Here is a 23,063-nt window from a genome sequence, read left to right as displayed (position 1 = left end):
TTATTATTTTTTATAGCAATGATAAAGCTAACACTATATATTAGGTTGCGGTGCATTAAAAAGTATACAAGCTGATGGTATGATTTTAATTACTGAGAATGGTGTTGAGGAACATTAAGTTATTAAAAAGAATCTTATACCTTTCATCAACCCTTACCAACGCAATAATAACTACATTTTTGAGACTGACTTAAAGCCTGTCCACTATTCACATAAATTATTAGTAAGATAAGAATTCAAACATTTTATTGGGACTATAATTGACAATTCACCAAGTTTGCATTAATATTGACAAATTGAGAATTATTGTTTGGCTGGGTGGATGGGAGGTTAGTTTCATAAAACAATTGAAAAATCAATTAAAAAGGACCATTAAATCAACAGATAAATTGAGTTTATTCAGCACTTTTGCTTCAATATTACCACAACTTAAGAAAGATGAAAAATTAGGACAGTTTATTTTTCAAAATAACAAATAAAATATTACTATTTTACTTTTATTGTTATCTTTAAAAAGTTTTGTATTTTTTTAGTGTTATTTTTTTTTTATTAACTATTTTGTTGTTAACTTCTTATATTACCTTTTTTTTTCCTTGTAAAACTTCTAATATTTTATTGCTTAAATTTATTTTTCAATATATATATATTTTTAATGTTGTAGGCTTCACAACTGAAAAAATGCTTGGGAACAAATATATTACCACCATATTATAAAAAGAACCAATGTATGTTACCAGAGTAATAACAGAGCCAAAATATATTACATATTATAAACAGAGCTAATTTTTGTTTAAAAAACAAATTTAACTATGCAGTTGTTAACTTCTTACATTAACTTTTTTTCTTGTAAAACTTCTAACACTTTATTTTAAATAACAAATTCAAACAGTAATCAAAAATCCAAATTTTTTTGATGTTTTTTGAGTTGCAGAATTATTTGCTTTTGTTAACTGCATTTGTAATAGATACAATATCAATGTGCAATGGAGTATTGTGTACTAAGAGTTTGTTTATGAAAACACAAATTTATCATATATAAACAAAAATAAATATTTATATAAGACTTAATTCAAAATGTTATTAATTAAAAACAAAATTTGTAAGTTTTATAAGTTAAAAATTATTTCAAGTTCGAAAACATTTTTATGATGAAAAAAATACTCAGTGTTTCTCATCCAGGTAATAAATGCAAGATTTGTTTAGCAATTTTGAAAGCACTTAAAAAAAATAATTTGATTCTAATAGGGCTATTAGAATCAATATTGATGTTATTGGTGACTTTAATGCTTATCACACTGAAATGCTCTAGAATCACTCTAGTTGTTGTAGGCTCTAGTACCGCTGAAACTACTTTCTCAACCTCTTACTCAAATAGTTGACTTTTAACAATCCTAATCACTTACCTCCATTCCATTATGTTATTAACAAAGGAAAATTGAACATTCCATCTTTAACTTATTGGTTTGATCTAATTAGCTTCCCAAATATTAGGCAGAACTGTACGCAAAAAAATGCTAATTCGAATCTCTAATTTACTTCTTGATTCTAATGGCCACGCTCTTTCTGCCATTCCCATCAAACAGGTTAACCCATTGTTAGACATCCAAATGACTCTAGCTTCTATTGATAAAGTCATATCTCAATTCAACTCTTCTATAGCTTAAAAGTGCTTGAATTGTTTTCTTGCCTGCATGAACATAGCATTTGTTGTGAATGAGTGTTCAATTGTTTGTGAATGTTGTGAACAAACCTTGTTTTCTTGCCTGCATGAATATAGCATTTGTTGCGAATGAATATAGCATTTGTGGTTTCAATTTGTAAAAACTCTAGAGAACATTCATACCCCAAATCCACCAAATCTTCCAATTCTTTTCAATTCTATCTTCTCTCTATTATTAGCAAGATATTTGAGTTTTCAATCAACAAATTTCAGAAATCTCATCTTGAGTCTAACTCTATGACAATCAATATAGTTTTTGATCTTCTCGTTCTACAGCCCACTTGCTAACTGCTGTGACGGAAAGATTCTATTATGCATTAAATGGAGGGATGTGCATTATTGTGCATTAATTGGTCTTGAAATATGTATAGCTTACAATAAAATTTGGCATTCTTCATAACCAGTCGTGGATAGGAAAGGCGTGCAATTGCATGCTATTCCTGATCACGCATTTAATTTGTTTTTTCAACAGCTTGATCACTGCTTTTTAGATTTTTGAAAACATTTTAAAAATCTGTGCTGAAATAAAGTAATAAAGTGAGAAATTGCTTTTAATGATTGTGTACTATAAAAAATATTTAAATTATTAAAAGATATTATACAGTTAAAAAGTATATTTTTTACGAATGTAAATGTTGTTAAAACAATTTAAATGTAAATGTTGTTAAAACAATTTGTAAAATTAATTTTATAAACAACAACTTTTAGAAGAATACTTAAATTTAATAGACTGAAACATAACAAAGTTATTTTTTATAATGCTTTGTAAACTTTCTAATGTTTTTTACACTACACTTAACGCTTAAAAGTTTTATTACGCTATTAAATAAATTTATTATTATTACGCTATTAAATAAATTATCATTAAATAAAATTTCTATTTATTACGCTATTAAATAAATTATCATTAAATAAAACTTCTATTTATTACGCTATTAAATAAATTATCATTAAATAAAATTTCTATTTATTACGCTATTAAATAAATTATCATTAAATAAAATTTCTATTTATTTCAAAAGTATTTTATTTTTATGATGAATGTAAATGTTCTAAAACAATTTGTTTTAGCTTTATTTAATTTATTTATTGTTTATATTGTAATATTGTATTTGTAATATTGTTTAATTTTATTTAATTTATTTAATTTTATAAATAACGATGACAATGTTGTGTTTCAATAAACTTTTTTTTAAAACTCAGAAAGTTAATATCAGCATCAATGATCTGTTTCAAAAAAAAAATTTAAATTCATTAAGTTAATATAGCCGAAAACATAACAAAGTTTTTTTTTGTTTTGTAAACTTTCTAATTAAATATTTTTATTTACCTTTACACTAAATTTACAAAACACAATGTTTTCGACTATATTAATGTAAAAAAAAAAGTTATGTTTTCGACTATATTAACTTATGGTGTTGTTTATAAAATTAATAAAACAAATTGATTTAAAACATATACATTCATCATTAAGAAAAAAAAAGTTTTGAGATAAATGAAAGTTTTATTTAATATTTCATAATAATTATTTTAATAGCATAATAAAACTTTATTTAAATTAGTTTTATTATTTAAATAAATAATTATTTAAATAAATACTAAAAACATAAAAAACACTATATTTACAACAACAACAAAATTTTAAACACTTTTAAATAAAGTAACAAATTTTAATGATTGTTTTAAATAAATAAAAAGTTAAATATAAATTAATAAAGAATATTATAAAAAATTTATTTTAACTTAAAACTTTTTTTTGTATTTTATGATTATGTTTGAATAAAATTTTATTGATGACTTTACTTTATGATTAATATTATAAAATTATTAAAAAAGATCAAAGTTATTCAACCTTAAAATAATTATAAGCATAATTAAATAATTTTCTAATAGTTATAATTGTTTAGTATTATATTAGTTGACTTTTTTATTAGAGCTATAGTTTTTAACTTTTTTTTTTTTTTAATTCTTCTTCGTTAAGATTTCTTTTCATATTTTATAGTTAAGCTTGTTCATAATTTTCTTTCTTTTGTCTGCTTTTTTCAGCCCGTTTTTTAAAAATTATTGAGAAAAATTTTGGAAAATTTTTGAGATTACCAAATCATTTCTTTCTAAATATAGTATTAAAGTCATCCATGAAAGCCAATACTCTTTATCATTTCCAGTAACCTCAAAGTTAGATCTTGTATTGTTTTTTACTTACATTAATGATCATCCTTACAATCATACATCTAGATTGGTATTATTATGGCTGACAACTTACCTTTATACTCCTGTCTAGACAAAAAGTCTTGAATTTGATCTCACGTCTGTGACAGCTTGGGACTTGCAGAAGCTTGTTAATTTTAACTCCAAAAAAACTCAGTTATTTACTGCAAATAACACAATACTATCAACATTTCTTTAATAATGAATGGCAACCCTCTCACTGAGTCCTCTTTTTTTTACATCTTCTTGGATTATCATTCATTTACTCATTCTTGCTTGACTTGTAATTCAGTAAAGTCTTATTCTTTGACTGTATTTGTCTCTAAAAACTTTTATTTGTCTAGTTTTTTCCCTACACTTTAATTCTTTGGAATTCTCTCCCATCTTCATGTTTTCCTGACCCATACAACATACAACTTTTGAAGTCTTTTGTAAATTTGCTATATAACTCTATTCATTGTTTTCTAGTAACTCCTAACTTATTAGTGGTTGCTTGCAGCCTTGTTGTAAATAAATTAGATTAAAAAAAAACCAAACATAATAAATGTAATAAAAACAACACTACAATTGAATTAAACATAAAGTATTATTTTCTTTTTATAAAAACTATGAAAAACTGCAAAAAAATTATAAAAATAACTGAAGCCTCATAACATCAAGAAATAACTCAAGCATAAAATGGCAATGACACTGCAAATGGCAGAAGCATTTATTTAACGGTGAAAAGGGAAAAAAGAGAAACGGAAAAAATTTTAAAGAACAAAAAAGATAAGTTAAAAATAAAGTAAACTAACAAAAATATTAACAGGCATAAATGAACTAAAAGATTAAAGAAAAAATAAAACAAGAAAATGAATAAAAGAGTACAACGAACAAATAGATTTAATAAAATAAGACAAAAACAATCAATTAAATGCGAAGTAACAAGTTAAAAGAAAAGAAGTTCAAAAAATGTTCGAAAAAATAATAAAAAGAACTAATAAAAACGAAAATAATTTGCTACAAACTTTTTACGCTTTTCTGTTTCCGCGAAGAATAACAAATATAATTTATTTTATTTTGTAAAAGTTTTTGTGTTTGCCTTTTCGTTTGCGTAATGTTTGTAATTATTTGTGCTGTTGTTGCTTATTATTTTTATTGTTGTTCGCTGTTGTTATTAATTGAGTGTTTTCGTACTTTTTTGTCTTTTTATTTAATTTATTATAACTTAATCATTTCTTTTTAAAATTAATTTACGCTTGCTTTTATTTATCATTTTATTTGTTTGTTTGTTTATTTTATTTAGGTGTCACTCCGATGACTAGTCTTTAACTATATGAGTGACACCTAACCTAATTTTGTAAAATTATTAAAAAAATTGTAATTTTCAATTTTGGTTTAAATATATGGATAAAAAAAAAAAAAAAATACCGCTTTTACTTTACTAGCAATAGCAGGTGATTTTCGTTTCAAAAACTGAGGGCTTAGTTTTTCTTTGTCAAAATTAATAAGACTTTCTATGCTTTTTTGTTTTTCTGAGTTTGTTACTGGTTTGAATGTACTAGAATTATTTCTGAGACTCTTTGAGATTTGCTCAAGTTGTTGAGATGTGAGCACCTCACGCATCAATTCCAATTCTTTTTGCATTGCATTATGAGTAGTAATAAATCGTTCATTAGCAAGTGTCCATGTCTCTTTTAGTTCCTTATGGTTTGATTTTTCTTGCTCCAAGAGATGACAAACTAAAAAAAAATACAAACACTTATACAGATAACAAAGAAGATGTAAACTTATTTCCAAAGTGAATTATTTTATTTTACCATGTTTTTTATTATTTTTGGTATTGGTTAACACAAATTATTGTTATGGATATTGGTATAGATTTATAAGGATATTGAGAGAGACTAAGAGTGATATTGGTAGAAAATAACGATATTTGTTTAGCATGTATAAAAATATTGAATAAATAAAAAACTGAGGGTTGATATTTTAAGGAAGTTGTTGTTGTTGTCAATGTTATTTTTTATCTTGCATTCAATTTCTGCGCAATACCATTTGATGAGTTTATTACAACTTTCAATAATGGCAAACTTTTTAATATAGTAGTAATATATTTATAAATACTTAAAAACATATCATTTATTTTATCTGATAAATTTTTCTTTTAATGACTTAAAGATAATTTAGCACATTTTTACATTTATTACTTTTCTTATGATGTTATGATTATTAATTTGATATTTCATTTTTATAGATTAAACATTATTAGAACTTATTTTTGAAAAAACAAGATTTCTTAATAGTTTTAAAATTCAGTTTTTACTGTACCTATTTAATAAATTCTATGTATGTATTATTTACCGATGTCTTAGAAAACAATTATCACAGTTTTATATATATATATATATATATATATATATATATATATATATATATATATAATATATATATAATATTCAATACATTAATAAAAAAAATTCATTTTATTGAAGCTATCTGTTCCTAGCCTTAAATTTAAAGGATTTTATATTTTCTTTGTAAAGTTGGTAAAAATTTTTTGTACTTTTTCTTTCTCTAGTTATTTTTTTTAGTTTTATATATATAAAATACTTTGTCATTGTTTTATTAGTTTACCTACCGTTAAAACATGGTTTCAACTTAAACTTTCCTGATTTGAAAATTAATAATTAGTCAACTTTCTTAATAATTAGTCAACAGGAAAAAAAACTGGAATTCTACCCAATTGAAGTAAAAATAATTTTTTTTCACTGCTAACATTACAAAACCAGTTTTTAGGGTTAATTGTGTTGGTGTTATTTTGTGTTACTATGTTGTTGTTATTAACTACAATAACACATGAATATAATATGCTTATAAATTATTTGAAATCTTAATTTTTTTTTGCAACTTTAACCTCTATATCTTTAAAGATTTCATAATGGAGGATTACATTCACCATTTAACATCAGTCATACTTGCTGAGCAGGCAACTCTTAATCAAATTAAATCATTAAATTGAAAAATTTAATGATTTAATTGGAAAATAGTCTGTAATTGGAAAAATTACACTGTAACAGGGGTAAAACTTTTTATAATTAAAATTTTTAGAGCTTTTAAATTATGTCACATAAAATGATGACAAAGTTGTTTAGGTATTAAATTGAGAAAAATGAGCTATTGAATGATAATCAATTTAAATAAGTCATGTTGATGCTATTCATGCTGAAGGTGAGCAGCCTAATAATAAAAATATGTAGTCCAGATTGCTTCTTATGAATGGTCCTGCCAGTTGTACATACAATTATTTAATTTTAAAACCTGCAACCAATGTACTTTAACTGCAACAGCTGCAATGACAAGTATAGCTACAACTATTTTAAAAAAGGATGCAGATTGAATTTATTTCTTCAACTTCTTCTACCAATTTTGTAAAAAGGATATAATTTACTTTAAACTCTATACATGGCCTATTCATAAGGCAAATTATTATGTATTTATTAAACAAGACATCTATGATACCCAAACTTGAGGAATTTTACAAATGCTGTTCAAAACTTAGAAGTAAAACATTACTGAATTTAACATTGAACTACCTTTCCAGTTCCTGCTTGGTTGCAGTTTGCAGTGCCTGCTTGGTTGCAGTTTTCAGGGCCTTCTTAGGGAATATGATTTTGTTGTGGAAAAGATTTTTGATGTCAAACTCTTAATAGAGTTAGTGCTTATACCATAAACGCTTTCTTCTCAAAAGGCCAGATATATGCTATGTGCTCAAGAACAAGATCATTTAATAGTTTTTTTTTTAAAGTAGATAAACATTTTATTCCTAGAAAACCAGTTGTTTTTTTGGCATTAAAATCTAAAATTATATAATATTTAATAGTTAATTATAGAAAACAAAAATTTATTTAGTGTCTTTTCTCCTTTTATGTTTACATATAATTTTATTAGTTTTTTTATTTTAAATTTATAGTATTATCGAATTTATTACTTTTAAATTATTTATTATTTTATCGCATTCTCATTTTAAATGTATCATATTCATTTATACAAAGTTTATCATTTTAAATGTATCATATTTGTTATTTAAAAACTTTGGCATACAAATTCACACACAAGCAGTGAATGCCTGAGGGAAGAAATGAAGTAAATTAGAATAATGGAGCACTATTTTTTGAACAAAGCATATTTTGACAGTTGTCAAGACAAAAATAAAGATTAATAGAGGAATATTTAAAAATAAATAAGACAGAAAATGCACCCAAACAGTACTTACAATAATAAAAAAATTATTTTGTAAACACAAATATGAACAAAGATATACAACAAATATACCACCAAACAAAAACTTATAAAAGAAAAAAATGGATTACAAAATAAAAACTATGCATACAACTATGTAAGACCTCAGAATGAAAAAAAATATTAATGCTGATGTATAAACATAATTTGTGTAGTGATTAAGTAATAAACATCTCCTCAGAGTCGCGTCTATTATTACTGGCGTTTCGACGAGGATCAGCACTTATAACTAGTTTATCCCGTCAGACAAATGTCATCACCACTTATGCTTTACCCCGTGACTTATGCCTAATTCATACTGCTCACTACAAATAGCCAAAATCCAACCATACCCAAATTTGTAAAACACTAATATTTTTTGATATGATATAAAAAGTGTAGATCTACTGTACAATATAAATGAAAATAACTAAATAAATCACATACCATACCACCGGTAGAAAACACTATACACAATAAATTAAAATTCTAATAAAAACACCAGAACAAAACTAAAACAACAAATGGCAATATACTCTATTAAAACCCTTTTAAAATTAAATATAACACAATAGAGTCTTCAAAAAAACTCTAACACTGTCACAGATACTTCATTTGAATTTTGTTAACTTAAGTGTAAGATAATGAACAACCCGCACAACTTAAAACCATCACTAAAAATCAAGTAATATATGATATTAGAAAAAAATATATATTGCTTGCAAAAATTTTCTGAATAATAATAAAAGACGAAAATTGTGAATGTGAAAACTAAAACAAAGCTGAGTATGTAATGGTCATGTGTTATTATGAGTAATGTAAGATAATATAGCATAAAAGTTCCTTGATAATAGTAATAATGTGAAAATCAGCGGATGAAAAATATATTAAAAAATATTGTAATAAGACTAACTAAATACTGTAATAAGAACAGATAAATTTTAGCCAAATGAGTGGTTAAAAATTATTTTGGGTGATATAACAAGTCGTGATATAAAAACAATGTACAAAGCAGGAAAAAGTTCTCTCTATGGTCCGAATTAAAAGTAACTGTGAGACCATATCTAAATCAAAATTTCCAAAAAGTAAAGTTTTCTCTACGGTCCAAATTAAACATAATTTTGAGACCATAACAAAACAATGAAAAGACGTTCATCAACAAAACATATCGAAAGCCACTAATTAAAAAGAAATGCTCTTTTATATATATATATATATATATATATATATATATATATATATATATATATATATATATATATATATATAAACTATAATACAAAAATATGTATATATATATGAACCCTAATATTAAAACTCAATCACACACGATAACCACATACAAATCTATATCTGCATTCCAACCACATACTATCTATTACAATAAAATATTTTCTAAATGAGGATGAGTTCAAACAAAGATAATTTATCTATAAAGAACAAAAAGCATGCAAAACGATGTTACAGGCTGTATGTGCATAAGGGTGTATAGGTGTAATGTGTAAGTCTGTGCCGTCTATGTTGTTCAGTAGAGCCTCGTGTTGTTAGTAATCAGCATAAAATATCTATCTCTGAACTACACCAAGCCAGCCCAGTCATACTCCAGAAAACCATGATAGATTTAACACCTCTGCATGGATTTATAACTGACCTCTGATTCTAAAGACCTAGCCCAGGCGTCTTCCAGAAACAAACATCTTCATCCGCAGTGACAGTAATCATGATTTGGAAAATAGTCGTGCTCGATGACTGTAACACTAACCCTTACAGGCTAGGCCCAATATTATTTAAAAACGTTGGCATATATATATATATATATATATATATATATATATATATATATATATATATATATATATATATATAACATATATATATATGTTAATTATAGAAAAAAAAATTTATTTAGTGTCTTTTCTCCTTTTCATCTAACTTTAAAATTTCAGCCACAATACTTTAAATTTGGCACATTTAAATAATGAAATAAAACTTTTATGTTATGGCAATTCTATTATTAATTTATTACAGCTTAAAATGACATTAGCATATATAACTATGTATAAGTATTACCTTTTAAATGCTAAAATGTAATGAAACATAAAGTTTTATTAGTTTTTTTATTTTAAATTTATCGAATTATTTTATTTTAAACTTATCATATTATCATTTTAAATGTATCATATTCGTTTATACAAAATTTATTTATTTTTATAAAAACTTTTATAAAGCTTATTTTAAAAATAAGCAAGAACTTTTACAAAGTTCTTAAATTCACAAAATTCCTAAAAAAACTCCTCATTCCTAAAAATGTTCTGCACTTGATAAGTGAAAGTAAGCAGAAAAACACTGGTAGCTCTTCTTCTATTTTTTTGAGGAACTTTCTATCGTTTAAATGTCTTTGCCATAGGTAAAATAATGTCAGCACCGAGCAAAGTTCCCACTTAAAAATAGCATTCAAGAACTTAAGATTTTACAGTTCTGGAAACTAAAGCTGAAGTAAGGATTCCAAAATATTATGCAATTATATTATATTAAGTTATATAATATATAAAATCTTAAAGGGATCCAAAAGTGCTGAGACAATTTGTGTTCATATTACAGAGAATGATATAAAAAAAATGTTTGGGCAGAACTTTTTTAAGTAAAACAAAATAATAAATGTATACCAAGAATAACAAATACTATTGTTTTACTCGAAGCTCTCCGTCTCCATGTTAGCCAGTCTCTCAAAGTCTTTAAAATATACACCACAATCTACAGACTTTATAATTTATTCAAGCGTGTTTAATTCCAAAGAGTTTTAGTAAATGACGTCATAGAATTTCGTTAAGAAAACTGACAATTCTTGTTTTTTATCAAATTTTAGAATATTTTTTTTATTATTATAGATTACTAAAGAATTTGATTAGTTACTTATTATTATATAAAAGTTTTTTTTTCATCATAAATTACTGTAGAATTTCTTTAGTTATTTTATTTTCTAAATTTCGCAAAGTTTGCATTAAAAATATGAATAAAATATTTCAGATATTGTAAGCTCGCCTATTGCTATAAATTATTTTTGTGTTATATTTATTGTTATTAAATGATTATTATCCTTATTAAGATAAAAAAATTATTTTGTATTATTTAACACTATCGCAAGCCACTGACAGAGGCTTTTGATTTTTTCAAATTTTGACTGCAAGCCGCTGGTAGCAGCTTTCAAGTATGCTTTACATTATCTTGTTTTGTACATAAATTTTCACACTAGACACATATAATTTGTATGTTCTTATGGTTTAATTAATTCTCTAAAACAATAAAGAGCCATATTGTGTCATTATAAAAAATCACTTGACTAAGTTAAAAAACCTTGAGTAATCCTTGATTAAAAGAAACTTCTTTAAATTTAGTTCTAAAATAAAGCAGTGCTAACACTGTAAAGATTTTACAGTTCTGGAAACTAAAGCTGAAGTAAGGATTCCAAAATATTATGCAATTATATTATATTAAGTTATATAATATATAAAATCTTAAAGGGATCCAAAAGTGCTGAGACAATTTGTGTTCATATTACAGAGAATGATATAAAAAAAATGTTTGGGCAGAACTTTTTTAAGTAAAACAAAATAATAAATGTATACCAAGAATAACAAATACTATTGTTTTACTCGAAGCTCTCCGTCTCCATGTTAGCCAGTCTCTCAAAGTCTTTAAAATATACACCACAATCTACAGACTTTATAATTTATTCAAGCGTGTTTAATTCCAAAGAGTTTTAGTAAATGACGTCATAGAATTTCGTTAAGAAAACTGACAATTCTTGTTTTTTATCAAATTTTAGAATATTTTTTTTATTATTATAGATTACTAAAGAATTTGATTAGTTACTTATTATTATATAAAAGTTTTTTTTTCATCATAAATTACTGTAGAATTTCTTTAGTTATTTTATTTTCTAAATTTCGCAAAGTTTGCATTAAAAATATGAATAAAATATTTCAGATATTGTAAGCTCGCCTATTGCTATAAATTATTTTTGTGTTATATTTATTGTTATTAAATGATTATTATCCTTATTAAGATAAAAAAATTATTTTGTATTATTTAACACTATCGCAAGCCACTGACAGAGGCTTTTGATTTTTTCAAATTTTGACTGCAAGCCGCTGGTAGCAGCTTTCAAGTATGCTTTACATTATCTTGTTTTGTACATAAATTTTCACACTAGACACATATAATTTGTATGTTCTTATGGTTTAATTAATTCTCTAAAACAATAAAGAGCCATATTGTGTCATTATAAAAAATCACTTGACTAAGTTAAAAAACCTTGAGTAATCCTTGATTAAAAGAAACTTCTTTAAATTTAGTTCTAAAATAAAGCAGTGCTAACACTGTAAAATTTAACTCGTAGAAGTGCATAAGTATTTAGCTAAGTAATTAAGAACGTCCTTTGAAGAAAAACATTTATATATATATATTTTTTTTTTAAATGAGTTTTGTTTTGGACTTATTGTTTTAGTTACTATTTATAAAAACTAAAAAAAAATTTAAAAATTTATAAAACAATGGTTTTAAGCACTTTGCATTTGTTATTGTTCAATGATGCATGTTAAAAACTTATTTAATTAAAAAGTTCATTTGTTTAGCTTTCTATTGATATATAGTTTGTTATGCTTTTAAAGAGATTTACTATTCGAACTTTAATTAGTTGTTAATGTTACCCCATCCAAATTTTATTCAAAAAAATGTGCAGTCGCTGCGTAAAATGTTAAAACCACTAGCGAGTTAACCTTATGAAAGTTTAATTAACAGCATTTATTTGCTAAATTTTTCATCAGGTACAAGTATTATTGAAATTTTTATTTAATCATGAGAGAATATATTTAATGAAATTTATTCTGTAAAACATGCATTGCTAATTTTATTTTATTTTTAAAATTGAACAGTTATTATTCAAGATTGCAAAAAAGTGTAGCATTATCGAGTGAACTTTAAAATCGACATCATTTAATGAAAAGCCTTTTATTGTCAATTTTGGTAGTTTTTTGATTTGAAATTTTGGAAGACAGGTTTTAATGTAAAATACCTGCCAACTAGGACATAAATTAGAAAAATCAAATATAATATGTTTTTTAACGCGAGCCGCAACACATTGACAATTTCAATCGCCATCTGTCTTGAATTATTGACATAAAATAATTATTTCTTTCTTTAATAAAAAGCTGTCTGTAAATTTGTTAAGTGTAAAATCTATAAATATTTTCTAACTAAAAATTTAAGAATTTAGCAAATATCTCTAATAAATAATGTCGTTTACCAAAACTCTTTATTAATCAAAAATTTAAGAACTTGTAAAATGCCATTTCGATAGGAGAACAAAAACGTCATAGTGATAAACCGCTTAGATAAACTGGAAAAAAAGTTCTCATTGTTTACATAAAAAGAAAAAAGATTAAGAATATATAATGAGAGGATCAACCTCTTTTCTGAATATTTATTATATTTTAACATAAAAATCTTAATTTTATTTGGTTCTCGCATTCTATAAAAAAACATTCTTTTGTTTAGCTTTCTATAAAATTTATAGGAAAGTCATACGATTGATAATAAATGCTAATTTCAAAAACAAATAAAACAAAAACAAATAATAATGATTCAAAAGAAAAAAAAAATTCTACAATGACGTCATTTAATAAAACTTGTTGGAATTATATCTCAAAGTCTTTGAGAGACTGGCTAACATGGAGACGGTGAGCTTCAGGTAAAACAACACAGTTTGTTTTTCAAGATAAACCTTTATAATTTTGTTATACTTAAAAAAATTCTGCCCAAACATTTTTTTTTTTAATCATTCTCTTTAATAAGAACACAACTTGTCTCAGCACTTTGGGATCCCTTTAATAGGCTTATTACATTTTAAATAAACCTTAAATAATTGCTTTTGGTCCACAGTATGATCTTTGGTGTTTTTCCTTTAAACAATCTGTTTATCTTTTTTTTTTTTTGTTATTCACTTCCTCAAGGCCGAGAAGACCACTACAGATGAGGAGGCTACTTAATAGTGGTTATAACCCTCTCTCAACTCTATAACTCTGAAACACGAACCTTGACGAACAAGGCTGCTGCGCTGAGAAACAAGTTGAGCGCAGTACTACCAAGAACATGGTGGGATCGAAATTGGAACCTCACGCTTATAAAGCAAGTGCTTTACCACTACACCACTTACCGCATCTTCCAGACAAAATATTTCATGGAAATATCTTGATTGTTTAAATTAATAACCAACTAACGGCAATTTCTTGAAAAGCGCCTTAACTATCCTTATGTTCACTTTGCTGCATTTTTTATTTTGTTATTTAATAATTTTAAATCAATTTTGTTGTATCTTTATATATTTTTATTATTATTTATTGTTTTAGTAATAGGTGATCATTATTTGATTACTTTTACAACTAGAAATAAATACTTGAATAAATGTGGATCTTAGAAAATGGGAAGATCTGAAATATTTCTAAAATCTAATAAGCTTTTACTTTTAATATCTGAAAATTTCTTGAAACATGGAGAAAATCATGACGATTTTTATCTATGATAATAGATATAAATTATAGTTATTATAAATTGATTACTAGTTATAGATAATATAATAATATTATAATATAATATAAATATATAATAAATATGTTATAGATAAAGTTATAGAGACTTACGCTAATAATTTGCGTAATCAATTAGTTAAGTTTGTGAATTTTGCTTAATCAATTAGTTTAATCAAGTTTGTGTATTTTGGAGAAAAAAATTTTTAATTCACTAAGTCAAAATATTGCAAAACTATTTTACATTTAACTAACAATTGTTTAGTAAACTGATAATTGTAAAAAACTCTCTCCATTTGACTATGAGCCAGGATCACATTACTGATCTTATTATTTCGATTTAAGACAATGTCATCAATATTTGGGCAGCCAGAATTTATTGATTGACTTTTCATTTGTTGGTTTTAAAACTAATATTTTGATATGTCAGTTTTGAATAATGAACCGTTTTTCTCAACCAAGGGAATTAATATTAACTCAAAAATACAATGTGTTGTATCAGAAATAGATAATTGCTGTGTTCACAAAACTTTAAATTTTGTAATTTATTGGTTTGAACTTGGGGCGCCACTCAACATTTTTCACCCAGGTGCCGTTGGCGATCTAAAAGCCCCTGTATATATATATATATATATATATATATATATATATATATATATATATATATATATATATATATATATATATATATATATATATATATATATATATATATATATATTAGGTTAAATAAAATTGTTTATTTGTTTTTGTCTGTTAGAAGTGCTACATGTAATATTCAAATATTGAGAACTGGCTGAACTTTATGTCATTTTGATGGGTACATAAAACATATGTTAATAACATATGTTATTATTTAGTATAACGGGTGGTTACTAAAAATCCGGACTAACTTTCATGGGCAATTACTCCCATAGTTTTTATGGTAGAGATTAAATAAAAATATCATTAAAAAGAGTTTTTAGTTATTTATTTATTTTAATTAAGTTTGTCTTCAACCAGTCTGTTTCTTCGGATTCGGCCAACTCTAACACGAGTTGACCCAAAAAGTGAAAATACAAGCTCAAGGTCAACATTTTTCAGGCAAAGCTTTATTCTGGTTTGTAGTTGCTTCACGTGTTTTGCTTGCCAGTTACTCTCATACACTTTGCCTTTCAAAATAGCCCAAAAGTCTTCTATTGGACGACACTCCGGTACGGCTGGCGGATTGTCAACTTTTTTGATAAAATTGATGTTATGAGTCTCATAGCAGTTGGTCACGGTTTTGGCATAATGCGATGACGCCAGGTCCAGCCAAAATATATAATTACCATCGACATGATGAGCATTGATGAACGGCACTAATCTTCTCTGTATACAATTAATTTCATAGATGGCTTTATTGACTGCAAGGCCGCTGGGGATAAAAAATGGCTTTGAAATACCATTGTCAGAAGCGGCCAGCCAGACAAGCACCTTGGGCTCGAACTTGCGCTTTTTGCGATATTTAACACTTGGTGGAGTCTTGTCTCTGTTGCTAGAGTAGTAGGTGCTGTTTCCATTAATTGTTGAGTGTGACAGAGTAAAGTAAGACTCGTCGTCAAGGATGACCAATTGTCCTTTAAAATCACGATAAACACGATCAATGCCGGTTTTGATTCGCTCATTCTGGTTCTCTAGTCGATGAGGTATACCTTGTTTTTTATAACTTTTGATGTCCGTGTACTTGGCAAGAGTTTTAATGATATGTGAATGACTGCATCCATATTTTCGACCAGCTTGCCTCATCGAAACTCAGTCACTGTGATCAAATATGGCTTTCAGGCGCTTGATACCCTTTGGGGTCATGATTTTGGCCACACGACCACCTCCTTGCACTCTTTTGTACCCAGAATCATTCTCAACACGTTTGATTATATCATAGATAGTGCTTCTTGGAATTTTTTCAGCATTGAAGTGAGCTACTGTGAACTTTTTACCTTGCAATTTATTTTTCAAATAGAACTCGTAAATCCGTTTTCCTACCTCTTCTTGCTTGGCCATCATTATTTTCTTAACTATTATTAATTATCTAAAAACAAGTAAATTAACTTATAGAGAATTAAATAAGCTTTAAAATGGATATAAGCATGAAAAAAAATAATTTAGTTTGTGGCATTTAAAATTCAGTTAAAGATAGTCCGGATTTTTAGTAACCACCCGTTAACATATTACATATATTATATGTTATTAACATATTTTAATAACATATAACATATGTTAATAATTAAACTCTTGTTTAATTTGAGAAAGAAAAAATACATTTAATAGTACCTTACAGTTAACCCTTATCTTACATTAATTATCCAACTCTAGGCTTCAGCTTTATCAGTTCAGATAGCAACATATCTTTTGTGATTAACTTTCTATGTTGCGTAAGAATGTTCTGTTTTTGATACCCATTGTGGGAACTGTGAAAAAAAAACTCATTGGTCACACTAAACTTTCAAACTAGTTTAACAAAATCCTTGTATGAATTTAATGCTAAGAAATCACTCGAAGAACCCCATTCTTGAACAGAACTGATGTGACTTGTAGATAAAAAAAAATGCAAACTCTACATTATAATTAAGTCCTCCATTCTAAACATTAACAAAAAAGGAGCTTCAACAGAAATCTCTGATAACTCAGGAACTGGAAATTTTAAGAGCTTTTCAATGATTAAAAACTGCTTTCAGATCAGGATAACCTAATGGTAGTACGATAATCTAAGGAGAAAAATTTTTTTTTTCTGAAAGTATTTTCAACTCAAGGGGTCAGATGTTTAACAACTGTAGACATTATATCAAGCATCAGAAGGTATATGGCATAAACCTTGAATTGTGACAGGGGCCAGGCTGAAAGATGTAAAAGTTCTTTAATTCCTCAGATTTAAGATTCATGTGTTATATCAAATATTCTACAAGATATAAGATGTAATCATTGCTAAAATTATCTTATTTTTATTAAACTTCTTTTAAAAAAAATGAATTTATAAAAAAAATAACAACATTATTTATATTATTGTTACATACCTGGGGAAATTTCATATTCTAGTGCATTTGTTACAAATTCTTTAGCCTTTAAATAGTTAGCAGAGATCACTGTCTACAACAAGGTCTTGCTCAGGGAATTGTTTGAACTTTTTTTACAGCAACATTAACTAAAACTTTCAAATAAAATTCTCTTTTCCATTTCTGCTGAAATATACTTAGCAACTTATTAGCAGGGGCTTTAGACTTTTCTTTCGATACTGCTTTAAAAGCACAAATAATATTTATCTTTGCAATATGGCGCATACACAATAACCAAAGAAATGTTTAATCAAGTAATCTGGCCGGAATAGTAATGCACCAGATTTCCATCCAGTATTACTTATTCTATATAAGAGCAGAATTCTACAACATAGTCAGTAATTTCAAAATATTCTAGGAATATAGAATATAACTCTAGGAATTATTTTATACCTTAAAGATCCCTAAATTAATATACCTAAATTAATATAAATATTTCTTAGTTACTCATTTACTTCAAAAACTAAATTGCCCAACCATTCGTTTTTTGTTTTTGTTCAATAATGAAGATTGATAAAAAATATTTATATTCCCTTTTACTTTTTAATTCCAAAACAAATATTTTTATGTTTAAAACAAACTTTACTTGATATTACCAAATAGTGATTCAGCATTTTTTTAGATGCAGAAGATTTCTCATCAGAGAAATCAGGATAATTTCATCTTTAAAGAATAAATTATGGTTTAATGACCTCTTCTCACCAATTTCCTCTTTATTACCACAAATTTTTAAATGGTTGCTTTTCTGTACTCGATCTTTGTTCTCTACTTTCATCTTGCATTTATCAATCTTTTTCAGAAGCTTTGCTTTAGGCTGTGTCAATTTTTGTTTAAACGCTAAGTGTAACATAAATTTGAATAAAAAAAAAAAGTAAAAAAAAAAAGATTCTTAATAAATCTTATTTCAATTAGTTAAATCTTTGAAAACTATAGAGAGAGTTGCCTTACTTGGAAAATTTAAGGAGTAAATATTTATTAACCAAAGATGGCCTAACTGAAAATATTTATGATTTACAAACAGACAACTCTACTATTCTTTTAACCATAATTTGACTTAATTGATTGCACTGTTATCAAAAATAAATTTGTTTTTGCAAAGGTACCATTTTGTTCCAATCAAAGAAACCAGCTTCCTAAATTAGAACACTTTGATTCCTTAATTGGTACAGGTTGTTTCTTTTAAAAAAGGAAAACTCAGTAAAATCAACAAAAATTGTTTAAAAATTATTTTTATTTTTTTCATTTTTTTTCATTCAAAATTTATAATAGGATTTATACTACACTGGCAAACTGAAATTTTACAAACAAAAAATTGTATAAAGCTTCAACTATTATGACGTTCTTTTATTTTATTGATTAAAAAAGCAATAAGTATGTATTATTTTTTAGGTTTATAGTTGTTACTAAGTACTTTTAAATTGGCCTGAAATTTTAAAATTTCTTTAAGCCTTTGATTTTATCTTTGAATAAGTAAGGAAAACTTTATAACTTCAATCAAGTAAACTTTGAACTATTTTATTATATCACTGCAATGCCACATGCTTGCAGTAACTTATAAGCTAAGTTTATGTTGTTATTTGCATTCCATCGCATTAAACAAAAAAAAATGTATAACCTATAGCAGTATAGTTTACCCAGTGCATTCAATATAGTGTAAACACAAAATTAGATTACTGAAAAAAAATGACTTAAAAAAGTTTTAAATCAAATGGTGCACATGCACTTTTTGAGGGATAACTTTCAAAATCTGTTAAAACATAGAAAATATAGCTTATTTTTCCAAAATAAATGCAAGTGTTCCAATCAAGGCACTGTTCCAATTTAGACAACATTCCCTTATTAAGCAATTAATGCAATTGATTGTCTAAGAATGTCAAATCCTCTTGTAAAGCAGACGAATTACATGACATTGATTTGTTGCACCACAACTAGTTCTCAAAATCTTTTGCACCAATGTCAAACAACTGCTCTATCATATTGTAAAAATCAATTTTTAACTGTAAAAAATTTCGATAATATTGCTGTAAGAAATTTCTTTTTTGATCTGAAAGTTTTTACTGTTGCACAAATTATTATTTTTGCCATTGAAAGATTTAAAATTTCCTACTATTTTTTTCTTAGAAATCAAATAATTACTGAAACTTGTCGACTTCCAAACTTTTACAATTTGTTGGAGTATGCAGTATTTTTCTGTATTTTGATTACAAACCTCTGCCTTCACTTTGAAGATAACATCCTCTCTTGCTCAAGAACATTAAAAGTTTGATTTAATAGGATCTAATCTTTTTATCTCTAGTTGAAGTTAGATGTATATATTATAATTATGATAATTATGTATATATTATAAATTTTTTTAAATTATTATGCATATATTATAATTTTTTTTTAATTATTTTGCGGTAATATTTAAATTTGAATATTTACTGAAATATTCACATAAAAATATTTTTTAAGCAGTTTCAGTGTTAGTAAAAGCAATTTTAAACGGCAGTTTAAAAATTCTAACACAAAAATATATATATATATATATATATATATATAAAGGTTTAAAAATAATACAAAAATAAACAAATATATGATTGTATATTGGGTACTTAACCCTAACCTTGACCTAAGCATATAACTATAAATTTATTAATTTTTATTTTTATTTTTTTTTTCTGACCATAAAGTCTGACCAAAAATCTTTAAACTTAATAACTGTCACAACAAAAATTTATTTAGATATTATTTTCTTTTATTTTTTACTACTCCCGTGGTTCATGAAGTGGATATGATTGACTTTTTTTTTTTATTAAATTAAAACTTAACAATTATAAAATTAAATTACCATTATGCAATTCCCTTCGAAGTTTGTCTGCATCTTCTTGTAACACACCTTTCTGTGTATTCAAAACTGCTACATACATTTCAAGATCAACTCGAGCTGATCGTTCCGCGTCCAAGTACTTTTTTGTGTCATTCAGTTTTTCTTTGAAAGTTTCATTTTCTATATTCTATTGTAATAAATTATAATAATAAATTTAAATAATATTTATAGTTTTTATTTATTTAATTGATCACTAGATTAGAAAAATATTGAAAACATTGAATATTATACACACCGTTTTTTTAATGAATTCTTTCTATACATTATCATATAAAAAGAATATTTTAACTAATTATAGAAACAGTGTTATTAAAATAATAAAATTTGAAATAAAATATTATCATTAATGGTGTAACAATTTAATAATTTAATCTGATTTGACTATTTGGTTTTAATGTAGCTAGATTCAAAACACTATTTTTAGCAGTAAATTTACATGACTTTTCATGAAGCAGTTCAAACATTTACATGACTTTTTACATGAAGCAGTTCAAACGCTAATAAACAAGATAACACGGGTAACACAGATAAACATAGATAAAAAAAACAATAATTCTTTTGAAAAATTAAAAACAAAATTCATTCTCAATAAGATAATATCTAAATCTTTTCCTTCCTCCTCCTGAATATAGCCTGTACAGCCTCATCTATATCTTTGCCTTCCTCCTCCTGAATATAGCCTCGCCTGTACAGCCTTTTTCGGAAACTAAAATATCTAATATTTTTATGCTTCAACAATTCTGATAAATCTTGAACGAATGAATGAAAATGATGATGAATGAATGAAAGACAGTGGAATCTTCTATATGACATGAATGTATAACCTATACAACGAATGTCTCTAAGAGGAGAAAGTTTTAAGCTTCATATTGTTCTATTGGCTTATTAATTCAGTATTCTTTCAACTGTTTGATGACAAGGTGAAAACATGCTAAAATGCTAGATTATAACAGTCATTAATTTCTCTATTTTTAAACTTCAGATATGTATGTAAGCATTTAAAAATGCTTAAATGTTATACTAATTTAAAACTAATGCAGAATTAGGTTAATGTAGCTTTAAAACAATAACTGTTTCATAAATTTTATTTAAGAAAGTATTATAAAAATCTGATGTAACAATAAAAAAATAAAACCAAAGTATAATAGAGATAGTATGGAATAAGCTACTAAGTTTGTATGAGAAAAAAAGAGTATTATGACAGAGACAAATGTATCAAAAGAAACATTGAAGCAAAAAATTAATAAAAATAATTTTGGTGCAAAACAAAGGTGAAGGTGGAAAAAGTGGATAACAAAGTTATAATTTTAACTGTGACTTAACATTATCAAAGAGATGGTCTTCTGCTAGATTCTTTTAGATTCTCTTATAATCTGCACATTAATGAAGATGAAAACTTCTTTCAGAGTGGAATTCCTGAGAAAGATTAAGTAACTTCTTTTAAGAACTGTCTTGTTAATAAACTTTGTTTTCATAAACCTGTAATTACATTACTGTAATTATTTACACTGACAAGAGTTAAAGTTTAACACAAGAAGAATTTTAAAGTTTAACACAAGGAAATTTTTTACTATTCTATCAGATAAAATAATCATAACATTGTAATGTATACAATCTTGAGAAGACTGGACTCTCCACAAATCACTTAACAAAGAGAGTATTTGTATATCCAATTAGCAAATATAAATATGAATTTCTGTTTCTTACAGTAAAACTATGTACTGCGTTTTTCTGTGTGTTCGCAGATAAAAGATATCTACCACCATTTATTGTTTACAAAGGAGAAGGCTATCTATTTTTTAAATAAATAGAAAAAGGACCACCAGGATGTGCTTTTGAAACAGCAAGTGATGCAAGAATGTCAATTAGAAAACTGGTATTGTACTTGAATTCTGTTTTCTACTTTAATTTAACTTTTTTTTCAGGGTTTTTTTCCCGTATTTTTAACCATGTATATATTATTGCAATAATATAGATCTTTTTATATACCTATATCTATGAATGGTAGTGTACTCGATGAGTTATCTATTCTTCATCTTCTAGGATTAACTCTTACTCAATCTTTCTTGGAAACCATATATCAAATCTATTGCAAAATTAATATCTGCTAAGGTTGCATCTCTTTACCATGCTCGCAACTTTCTTACACCGGATTTTATTCTTTATATTTATAAATCTCAAACCCGTCCTTGTATGGAATACTGTTGCCATATTTGAGGCCGATCTTGGAATGATACCCTTTCTCCTTTAGACAAGGTGCAAAAACGCATTGTAAACATAGTTGGACCTGCTCTTGCAGCCAACCTCCAACCATTATCACACCGTCGTAATCTTGCTTCTCTTTCTCTTTTCTA

General features: G+C 25.8%; 1 protein-coding gene across 2 annotated transcripts in view; it reads right to left on the bottom strand.

Moving 5' to 3' along the window:
* The window catches only part of LOC100201517 (rab GTPase-binding effector protein 1), an 82,481-nt gene that overhangs the window by 34,711 nt on the left and 24,707 nt on the right, over positions 1-23,063 (bottom strand). For both annotated transcript variants that reach the window (XM_065807103.1, XM_065807104.1), the window contains exons 6-7: positions 20,671-20,836; positions 5,339-5,649 (exon numbers count right to left, since the gene is read on the bottom strand). In XM_065807103.1, coding sequence (XP_065663175.1) covers positions 5,339-5,649; positions 20,671-20,836 — 477 coding nt within the window. The remainder of the gene's footprint in view (positions 1-5,338; positions 5,650-20,670; positions 20,837-23,063) is intronic.

The sequence above is a fragment of the Hydra vulgaris genome, chromosome 10 (assembly GCF_038396675.1).
Source record: "Hydra vulgaris chromosome 10, alternate assembly HydraT2T_AEP".
Lineage (NCBI taxonomy): Eukaryota > Metazoa > Cnidaria > Hydrozoa > Anthoathecata > Hydridae > Hydra > Hydra vulgaris.
The sequence above is the reverse complement of the archived record's forward strand: the minus strand, read 5'-3'. Positions and strand labels throughout refer to the sequence as shown.